The 10,676-nt window shown below is 54.2% G+C and overlaps 1 protein-coding gene across 2 annotated transcripts in view; it reads left to right on the forward strand.

Annotated features, from left to right (window-relative positions):
* The window catches only part of PPIL2 (peptidylprolyl isomerase like 2), a 30,919-nt gene extending 20,247 nt beyond the window's left edge, over nucleotides 1-10,672 (forward strand). The window contains exons 12-21 of one of the 2 annotated variants that reach the window (XM_007091078.3): nucleotides 312-418; nucleotides 870-959; nucleotides 1,309-1,342; nucleotides 1,893-2,010; nucleotides 7,054-7,110; nucleotides 7,704-7,776; nucleotides 7,891-7,953; nucleotides 8,048-8,187; nucleotides 8,439-8,541; nucleotides 9,637-10,672. In XM_007091078.3, the coding sequence (XP_007091140.2) occupies nucleotides 312-418; nucleotides 870-959; nucleotides 1,309-1,342; nucleotides 1,893-2,010; nucleotides 7,054-7,110; nucleotides 7,704-7,776; nucleotides 7,891-7,953; nucleotides 8,048-8,187; nucleotides 8,439-8,535 (779 nt within the window). In that variant the 3' untranslated portion in view covers nucleotides 8,536-8,541; nucleotides 9,637-10,672. Of the gene's footprint in view, nucleotides 1-311; nucleotides 419-869; nucleotides 960-1,308; nucleotides 1,343-1,892; nucleotides 2,011-7,053; nucleotides 7,111-7,703; nucleotides 7,777-7,890; nucleotides 7,954-8,047; nucleotides 8,188-8,438; nucleotides 8,542-9,320; nucleotides 9,596-9,636 lie in introns of those variants that run through there. The other variant, XM_042961400.1, reaches the window with a different exon arrangement.
* The last annotated feature ends 4 nt before the right edge of the window (nucleotides 10,673-10,676 follow it).

Genomic DNA, 10,676 nt, shown 5'->3' on the forward strand with positions numbered 1-10,676 from the left:
CCTTGGCACTGTCCCCACGCCCCTTCCTCTTGTGTTCTCAGCCTGCCAAGTCCCCACCATCGCCTTTGCCCCTCCTAGCCTGCTGTGTCCAGGCTTTTCTAGGTACCTCCTTAACCTTGGAGCCCTTCCTCATCCCTCTACCTGTATACTCACCCTGTCCTGCCACTGTGGCCCCTGTGAGCCTATGCTCAGCCCAGGAAGACCCTTGGGCTCTCCCCAAAGCTGGGGCTGCGTCCCCGGCCCTAGAGTCTGGTGTGGGGTGGGCTTGCCCGAGATGGAGGGCAGCACAGAGCTCTGGCCTCGGTTTGCAGCTGCCATCGATGAGGATGTGCTGCGCTACCAGTTTGTGAAGAAGAAGGGCTATGTGCGGCTGCACACCAACAAGGGCGACCTCAATCTGGAGCTGCACTGCGACATGGTAGGTGGCCGCCATCCCCTCCACCTAACTCCAGGCCCTTGCCAGGGTCTTAAATACATAGCTGCACTTGGCACATGCTTGTGGTACAAAATTCCACTTGGTCTCCAGAAAGTATGGCCCCCACCTCCCTTTCTGTTAGGGACCCTGTTAGCGGTGCACTGCATTTCCTTGGTCCGTGCTCTGAGCAGTTGCGTGCACAACCTTCACACGAAAGGGGTCAGGCTCCACACACACACCCCTGCCCCCGACTTGTTCAAGTGTCTCTCCACGACCCTGGCTTAGGGTCACGGCAGATACAAGTGTCTTGTCATTTAGCTTCACGGGTCCTTCTTTACCATGTCTGGGCTGGGCAGCAGACCATTGCCCCTGCACGGTAAGGGCCCTGGGTGGCAGTTGTGATCTTTGCATCAGTTGCTCCTTGCCTCACAGAAGTATCTGGGCTATTTTGTAGACACCAAAAACCTGTGAAAACTTCATCAAACTCTGCAAGAAGCAGTATTACAACGGCACCATCTTCCACAGATCCATCAGGAACTTTGTGGTGAGTGACAAGAGTCAGCACTGGCCAAAGACTTGCTCCACTGTAGGGGCCCTGTGACTCCTGGCCAGCGTGAGTCCTGCAGGTGACTCCTGGGAGTCATTCCTATGAGCCCCTTTTTTTCAGGGCAGGGAGCCTGCAGGCTGACCCCTAAGAGTCCCCAGGCTGGCCACACTAGGCTTGTGCAGAGAAGTGGCCTGGGAGGGCCTTGTCCTCACCCAGAACTCCCTTGAGCCCCCCTGGCAGGTGGGGAGTTCATTCAGCCAGTGGTGGTGGGCGGTGGCAGGAGGGCCAGGCAGGGCCTCGGGCTCAAGGGGTACAGCTTGCTGACTGGCTTCTTGTTTTCTCACAGATCCAGGGGGGAGACCCCACTGGCACAGGCACAGGTAGGTACTAGTATGGGGGCCACCCTGGCAGCTTTGGCTGCTTCATAGGCCGCGAGGGGGTAGGTGGGTGCAGGCTGTGCTGAGAGCTCCAGATGTGGAATCTGACAGACCAGCCACCAACCTGCTGTGTGACCTCAGGCACATCCCTCAGTTTTCTCATTTTGAGATGGTTGTAAGGCCTGGTTAGAGGATGAAAAGCAACATGTTGCCTTCTTGCTGCCTCTTGAACCCTTCAGCCTGTTGGCTCCTTGGGCCCAGGCCACTCCCTCACCCCACGTGGTGTGAGTAGTAATAACCTGTGGTTTTCACCTTCTACTCCTTGTACCAGGGGCCTGGCCCCATGTAGGGGCTCTGAAGGACCTGGGGGCTGGGAGGACTCCATGGGGAGATAGTGATGAGGGTCCCTCGGGGCCAGGGCTGCCCTCTGAAGTACTTGGCAGTGCCCCTTGGGACTCAACACACATTTCCAGAGCTGGGCTTCGTCCTTTGGGCTGCACTTGGCCTGGGACCCAGTCGTTCTTACTGCCAGTCATGCTGCTTTCTCTTCCAGGTGGGGAGTCGTACTGGGGAAAGCCCTTCAAAGATGAATTCCGGCCCAACCTCTCGCACACGGGCCGGGGTATCCTCAGCATGGCCAACTCGGGGCCCAACACCAACAAGTCTCAATTGTGAGTCAGCCGGCAGCTGTGGGTGGGTCCTCCCTCTCAGCTTTGCCCTAGAGAGCATACACTACCTGAATCCCACCCAGAAAGTGGGCAGCACTCCGGGGGGAGACTCACCACTCCCCCACCCCCCAGGTGTGTGTGCTTTGTATGTGCCCATGAAAGAATAGACATGGGTGGTTACACAGAGACCCAGAGCGGCTGTAGGAGGCAGATGCAGGTGTGGGTGTGGCTGGCCCGGGCTGTGGGGAGAGGGCATGGTGGGGGGCGGGGGCGGCTAGAACTTGTAATGCGTTTCTAGAAATGGGGAGACCCAGTGAGGGTGTGAGAATTCTGCTTGCAGCATTGAGGTGCGAGATGCTTGGGACACTCAGCCTGGTCCTAGTGGGTCAGCCAAGGGGGTGAGAATGAGCTGGAAGTAAAGACCTGGCCGCCCTGGTCTAGATGAAAAGGCGAGGGGTGAGGGCCCACCGGAAGTGAGTGTGGGAAGGGGAACAGCTAGACTCAACCTGGGAGGGACAGGGGTGGGGGATGTCTGTGGGGCAGCGGCAAGACAGTTTTCCGGAGGAGCCTTGCACAATGGGGCTGGCAGGGCAGGGGAGATCGATCTGTGCAATGTGGGGGCTGATGATGGTGGCATCGAGCGGGGCAGGAGTGGTGGCTTTCCTGGACGTTTGATGGGATTCCCCCGCAGAGCCGTGCAGCTGGGTAGAATGGGGGTGCCCAGCCAGGCAGGGTTTCGCTTGGCCTCAATCATTCCCTCTCTTGGGAGCTGGAGGAGTTCACTGAGTTTCATTATTTCTGATTTTTAAAAGTCTTTAGTCTCTGCTTGTTCTTTGTCAACTCTTTCCTCTTTGCTCACTTTTTATGAGGAAGTTTGTGTGTGCATATGTATATATAATCTGGAATTAGGCCCTGATTTTCACAAGGATGTAACACATGCCTGGGAGGGGGTGGGGAAAGGAGCCGGGCCTCTCCCAGAACACCTGCTGGAGGAGCGCCTTCTCTGTAGGAAGCACTCAGCAGGAGGGCCCTGGCTTAGGATGTAAAGGATTTATGGAAAATCACCTGGAATGAGTCACCTAAGCTAGGGGACCATCAGGATACAAAAGGGGCCTCCCTTGAGAGAGGACACCCTGGGGCCCAGGCAGTCCCAGCACCCCCCTTCTCCACTGTGCCCATGGTGTCTGGGGCCAACCAGGCACACTTGACAGGGGCTCTGATGGGCACCCTCATATTAGAGGTGAGTCAATGGCAGTCAACTGGGTGGCTCAGTCCATTGAGTGTCCCAACTTCGGCTCAGGTCATGATCTCGAACTTACAGTTCGAGCCCGGCCTCAGGTTCTCTGCTCTCAGAACAGAGCCTGCTTCAGATCCTCTGCCCCACTTTCTCTCTGCCCCGCTTTCTCTCTGCCCCTCCCCTGTTCTCTCTCTCAAAAAGTAACATTAAAACAAAATATTATCTGGGATCTTGTCAAATGGAAAATACCTGGGAAAAACGTCTGGAATATCAATGACTAAAAAGCTCTTAAAAATACAGGGGCACGTGGGTGGCTCAGTCAGTCGAGCATCTGACTCTTGATTTCTGTTCAGGTCTTGATCCTCAGGGTCATGGGACCAAGAGCCCCGAGTTGGGCTCTGTACTGACAGTGTGGACCCTGCTTGGGATTCTCTCTCTCCCTCTCTCTGCCTCTCCCCAACTTGTGTGCGTGTGCATGCGCGTGATCTTTTTCGCAAAAATAATCATTAAAAAAAAAAGACTTTTTGAGAGAGAGCATGCATAAGCAGGGGAGGGGCAGAGAGGGAGAGAGACAGAGTATCCAAAGTGGGCTCTGTGCTGACAGCAGACAGCCCAATGTGGGGCTTGAACTCACAAACCACGAGATCATGACCGGAGCCAAAGTTGGACGCTTAACCAATGGAGCCACCCAGGTGCCCTGATTTTATTTTTTTCTCAAGCTGTACACCCAGTGTGGGGCTTGAACTTAAAACCCCAAAATCAAGAGTGCATGCTTCACCGATTGAGCCTGCCACACACCCCAGATTTTAAGATCATTTTATCTACAGCAGACTATGGGGGTTCTAATTGGAGTGATGTGATGTTGATAGTTTGGAAGGATAGATGTATGACCTCTTCCATTTATGAATGTGTCTTGACATTCCGTGAGGCTGTATTTTATATCTTTTAATGTGGCTTTATAGTTTTCTTCACCTGGGCTCCCTGCCTTCCTGGATAAGCCTGTTCATTAAGGATTTTATGATTTGTGATATTTTTGTAATGAGAATTCTTTTCCAATTCTGTTGTGCATGTGGAGAAAGCCTATTTTATTTATTTATTTATTTATTTACATTTATTTATTTATTTTTGAGAGAGAGAGAGACAGAGCACAAGCAGGGGATGGGCAGAGAGAGAAGGAGACACAGAATCCGAAGCAGGCTCCAGGCTCCGAGCTGTCAGCATAGAGCCCGACACGGGGCTCGAACTCACAAACCATGAGATCATGACCTGAGCTGAAGTTGGATGCTCAACTGACTGAGCCACCCAGGCGCCCCGAGAAAGTCTATTTTATATCTAGCTACTTTATCAAATTCTCTTATAACTCAGATAGTTTTTGTTAAGAGTGTCTTGGGTTTTCTAGATACTCACGTTTATCAGCACAAGGTGGTGTTCTGTCTTCTCTTCTAGTGTGAACACCAGTCACTTCATAGGCCTGTAAGGAGAGGAGTGGGCGTAACATGCTGTTTTGCCATCTGATCAAATTTGTTTTGGGGCCTACTTTTTTGGAGAGACTGTGGCATTTCCAGATGTTTTTCTCTTAGCATCTGTTACTATGGTCCTATGGTTTTCCTTTCCTCCTGGAATTTGTGGATGTAGCCTCTGGGCTGACCAGCCTTGCTGTCAATCCTTTGTTCTGGAGTAAACCCGGTCTGGTCCTTGCTGTGCAATGATGGTCCGACGACCACTGTTTTAGACCATGTGCCACTATCTTCTGGAGCCAGGTGTGGCTTGTCAGAACTGGTTTGGTGGGACCAGAGTCTGAGAGGGTGCAGCCTGCACAGTGAGCCTGCCCTCACTTTATAGCCTGGGGTGGTTAAACTTAGATTGGAGTCAGCTGCTTGTTCAGTTAGCTTGTCAAGGACAGCTTTTGCAGATCATTCACTCTAATTCCTTAGATTCCACTCCGTGGGCCAACTGACCCACGTTTCTGTTTTGCCAGAATGTAACTGGTCCATGTCTAGATTTCCAAACTTGCTTCCATGGCATCTCTTTTCCTGTTGCTCACCGTATCTCCTTTCCCACTCTCCTTAATGGCTCACGAAAGCCTTCTCTGTTTTTACTTCATGTAAGTTCCCTCAGTTTCCATCTTTAATGGCTTCTTCCTGTTTCTCTTCTCTTTCTCTCCTTTCTTAGTCTCGCGTCTTACTCTCCACCCTGAAGACATTTGAGTCTGTATATGTTGACGGCACTTTCTTCTTAGGTCAAAGAACTAATTTGAGACTTTACTTCCTTTCTATTATATCTTTGCCCTTTCATTGTTTTTCTGTTTCCTTTTTTTTCTTTGGGACTATTTCATTCCCTTTTAAGGTTCCCCATGTGTGTTAGAAATGAGTGGTAGCGAGTGACCCACTTGGTGGCCAGAGTTAAGGTCTGCACAGTTGTGGGTTTTGACGTCTGTGGACACCTGCCCGCTGGCCTTGTCATCGGGTCAGACAAGGGGCCCTCGGGGTGGGCCCCGAGGGAGTGCTGTCCCTGGAGGAATGTGCTTCAGCCTTCCGTCCCTGCCAGCTGTGTGTGCGTGTGTGCATGTGTGCATCCTGTGGGTTGTCGGGGATGTGGGTGGCATCGCACCGTGTCCCAGCAGGCTACCCGGCCTGCACCGCTTCGAGGGGTGTGGCCTCATGCCCTTGTGCACCAGGATCCGCCCCAGAATGCTTTTGCCTCCATCTCTTGTTAAACATCTCCTTCCATCCTTTAACTTGGAGCTTTCCAGATCCTTGAAGTCTTGGGGCTGTCTTTCTAACAGCACATGCTAGAGTGGGGACTATTTTACCTCAGCCTGACAGTCATAAGTGCATACCTAACTTTCCAGATGGTGTCTGGATTGCTTTCTGTTACCTTCATTTGTGCTTTCTAGTCACCCTTTTAAAAAATATTTTTCGGAGCACCTGGGTGGCGGCTAGTCGGTTAAGCGGCCGACTTTAGCTCAGGTCATGATTTCGTGGTCCGTGAGTTCGAGCCCCGCGTCGGGCTCTGTGCTGACAGCTCAGAGCCTGGAACCTGTTTCAGATTCTGTGTCTCCCTCTCTCTGACCCTCGCCCGTTCATGCTCTCTCTCTGTCTCAAAAATAAATGTTAAAAAAAATAAATAAAAAATATTTTTCATTTCTTTTCTCTTTCTCCTGATTTGGAAGTTAGATGTGTCACTTAAGTAGATTTATTTAAAGTCTGTAGTTACTAGTTAGTTATCTCTGTCTCCCTCCCAGACAGATCCTTCCAGTCCTGGCCCCCCAGCTCTACCATCTCACATTAGTATATTTAGGCATTTAAATTTCACTCATTTTTATACCAAACTAGATGTAAAAATTTACTTGGTCAGTGTTTATGGGTATTTACCCATGTTCCTCAGTGTCTTTGCTCCCTTTCCTGCTCATGTCCTTTCTTCCAGTTCAGAGTCCCTGCTCCTTGAGCTGCTGTCACACTGGTGTGGGCTCTGGTGTCCAGTTTCCCCAGCCACTCACTCCCCCAGCAGCCTCTCCCTGCAGGCTTTGGGTGTCTGCCCGACGGGAGGCGGCAGTAGCTGGGTCTGGAGGCACAGCCTCTCCTGCTCTTTCCCAGGCAGCTGTGCCCTGGGCCTCTTCCTGGGGAGCCAGGGGTCCTGGTCCCCTGGACGGGCAGGGCATGAAGGCCACACACGCGAGTGAGCTCCAGCTTCCCAGAATAGCTCTTGAGGGACAAGGACGCCTGGTTTGTGCCCAGAAGCCATGACCCAAGTCAGGCTGGGTGGGGGAGCGTGCACGCTCGTCCTGATGCCCTCTCTTCCTTGCCCAGCTTTATCACCTTCCGCTCCTGCGCATACCTTGACAAGAAGCACACTATCTTCGGGCGGTAAGAGAAGCTGCTGCTGAGGTCTGGGGTGCGGGTGGGCTTCTTCCCCAGTGGGACCCTCTCACTGCCTTTCCCCCTCGCCTGGCTCCATGCTCATTTGCCCTCATCACCATCACTGCCACAGTCATGGCCATGCAGACCTGCTGGCTGAGAGGAGAGGAGCTCTTGCCCCCTTTGGCCGGCTGCCCTCCCTGAACTCACCCCCCTCAGGCTCTCCTCTGGATGGTTCCAGTTCTCAAGTCTGGTCCATGTTTGTTCTCTGTCCTCTTGTCTTGTGAAGGCCCAGATGGTATTTCCAGTTTCCTGGCTTCATGGTCTGTCACAATCCTCAGCTCAGCTGTCTGTAGCGCCAAAGGCACTAGCATAAAAGCAATGGGTGTGGCTACGTCCCAATAAAACTTTGAACAAGCCAGGTGGCCCACTGGCCCTGCTCTTACCTCTCCCCTCGGCCCCTCCTCCCCGGGCCATGGCCCTCACCCCTATGGGACCTTCTCAGGCCCATCCTCTGCCCTTCTTCCTGGCATGCCACAGGGACTTGGCTTTTGGGGGTTCACTGCCTGCAGCACAGAGGTACCCCTGTCCCCCTGCCGCAGGGTTGTTGGGGGCTTTGACACACTGACAGCCATGGAGAATGTGGAGAGTGACCCCAAAACTGACCGCCCTAAGGTATGTACTCAGGGAGAGTAGAGGGACCGCTGCTCAGGCCTGGCATCAGGCAGGTGGCTTAGGAGGGGCCTGCTGCCTTCTGCCGGCCCCTCATTTGCCTCCCTCTGCTGCTAGGAAGAGATCCGCATTGACTCCACCACGGTGTTTGTGGACCCCTACGAGGAGGCCGACGCTCAGGTGAGGGGGCCTCAGCCACCAGGTGGGCAGGGCTTCTGGGGAACTTGCCCAGCCTGAGGAGCTCCGGGCCAGCTGTTGTCCTGTTCCCTCACAGATTGCTGAGGAGCGGAAGAAGACGCAGCTCGAGGAGGTGGCCCCAGAAAGCACAGTGAAAACAAGCCAGCCCAAGCCGGGGAGCCAGGGCCCCCAGACGTACCGCCAGGGGGTGGGCAAGTACATCAATCCAGCAGCCACGTGAGTGGAGCGAGGGCTGTTGTCCCGTTTTGCATGGTGCTCTCCAAGCTTACCAGTGCCCATGGGTCAGAACCCACCAGTGGTGAGGACGAGCAGGGGCCATGGGGGCCACTGCGCAGGCTGGGGATTGAGGACTTGGGGCTGGGGGTACATGGCTGTGTGACATCACGCTGAGGGGAGCTGTGGGAGGGTGTGGGCCCCCAGCTCCAGGAATTGGTACACAGCAGCTAGAGTGGTTCTTCTCTTTCTAGGAAACGTGTATCAGAGGAAGAGCCGTCAACCAGTGCAGCTGTCCCTGTAGCCAAGAAAAAACCCAGCCGAGGTTTTGGGGACTTCAGCTCATGGTAGCAGCAGGTCTGTCACTCTGGATCCCCATAGGGACTCAGGGCTGGGGACCTGTATCCACACCACAGAGTTTTCTGTCCTCCTGACTACAGCTCACTAGAGCTCTTGCTTGTTCCCCTTTCCTGGCCCCTGGGCCTTCCCAACCTTCACTTGGTACAGTGGCCTGGCCCTGTTTCCAGGCCTGAGCCTACCTAGAACCCTCGACCTGGACCACCAGGCGTGGGCTGTGGCCCTTAGACCAGCCTGCAGCACGGGTCTGGGACAGGGAGGAACGCTGTGTCCTGACTCTGGCCTTCCTCCCTTCCCCACCCCACTTCAGTCATTTTGTCTGAGACTGTTTACTCAGTGTTATCACCTGGGACCTGGTTAGAAACAGAGTCTCAGACTTCGGATCTTCTGACCGGGAGACTCTGGGGGCAGAGTTCAGATCCAAACCTTGGGGGGGCTCCTGCTGCCGGTGGCTTGATGATGCTAGACAGAGCCTTGACATCAGTTTTTCTTTTAACGTTTATTTATTTTTGAGACAGAGACAGAGCATGAACAGGGGAGGGGCAGAGAGAGAGGGAGACACAGAATCTGAAATGGGCACCAGGCTCTGAGCTGTAGGCACAGAGCCCGACGCGGGGCTCGAACTCACAGACCGTGAGATCATGACCTGAGCCGAAGTCGGGCGCTTAACCGACTGAGCCACCCAGGCGCCCTGTTGACATCAGTTTCTAAAACCTCTTCTGCTGCCTTATACCTGGGCTTACTGAGGCCCACCCAACAAGGACCATGGGTGGTTACAGCTATGTTCCCCCGAGGGCCACACCCAGGACTGCCCACCTCTCCAGCTCAGGACAGGACCAGGACCACACATGGGAGAAGTCAGCCAGCTCCTGCTGTTACCAATGGATGTGCCAAAGGCCTCAGAGAGCTGGTGTGCCCCCTGGCCCCCTGCCTCCCCACATGCTCACTTGACCCCCAGCCCTAGCACCAGAGCTTCTAGGCCAGCCTCACCAGCGTTTCCAGACTTAAAAATCCCTTAACTCTATTTTTCTATAAATGTCTTTTAAAAAACATACTTGCTTGCCTGCCCACCCTTTTTTTTTTTTCATTCCGTAGCCTGTGCCAGCCTGGTTTCCATGCTCCTGACCTTGACACGGCTACCTCGGCCTTCCCAAAGTGCCTCTGCAGAAGGGTGGGGACAGCTGCCGCCTCCCACTGTCTGTCTCCTTTGGCCCCAAGGCTGTCCACTCCTCACACCCACTCCTAAGGCCTATGGTCTAAAGGTCAGCACAGGCCACCACTCTCTCCAGCTTGTCCTTGGTTCTTCCCCTCACCCAAACTTCAAATTCCAGAACATGCTGGGGGGCTCTTCTTTTTCCATCTCTGATGCTGAACCCCAGGTCTAAGCCCTTATCTCTCACCTGCGTCTGTTCAAGCCCCTTGTGCATATCCACACAGAGGTCATATCTGTGTCACCCGCCTAAAGCTCATCAGCCTGTGGTCATCCTGCTTCAGGCCTGCCACCAGCTTTCCTCTGTGCTGAGAACAAGGCTGAGCCCCACAGGCACCCTGTGCCTCTGCAATCCCTTGCCTGTGACCATAGCTGGAACCAGGGACCTGGGCTCTAGGGAGTGACCTCTCAGCCTCTGCCTTTGGCCCTCATCCCTCTTCATGACCTCCTCACCACTACCCTCCCAATTAGTGAAGGGCTTACACTCCAGTGTTTGTGCCTGAAATGTATCCCAAGAGTCTGGTTCACCCAGGAGGAGAGGGCTGGATGCAGTGACAGCCATGTAAACGCACTTGCAGGCCACTGACTAGTCGCTCGTGGACTCCGGGTATGTGGGGGTGAAGAGGGAGTCCCAGAGGGCTCCTAACCCCTCAGCGTTCAGGAGGGGTGAGCTCAGGTTAGGCGTTCTTGGGCTACGTGCACAAGCCCAACTGGTGGGAGCCCGGTGACACAGAGCTCTAGGAGACAGTGGGCCGCATGGCCCCACATGGGACCGGAGCCGCAGCAGGGAAAGCTCTGTTGCCTTATGCGTGGACTCACTGAGGCCCGCCCAGCAAGGACCATGGGTAGTCACAGCCACATTCCCCTGTGGCCCACACCCAGGACTACCTGCCTCTCCACCTCAAGGAACAGGACCCCACATGGG

Source organism: Panthera tigris, chromosome D3, assembly GCF_018350195.1.
Source record: "Panthera tigris isolate Pti1 chromosome D3, P.tigris_Pti1_mat1.1, whole genome shotgun sequence".
NCBI classification, from domain to species: Eukaryota; Metazoa; Chordata; class Mammalia; order Carnivora; family Felidae; genus Panthera; species Panthera tigris.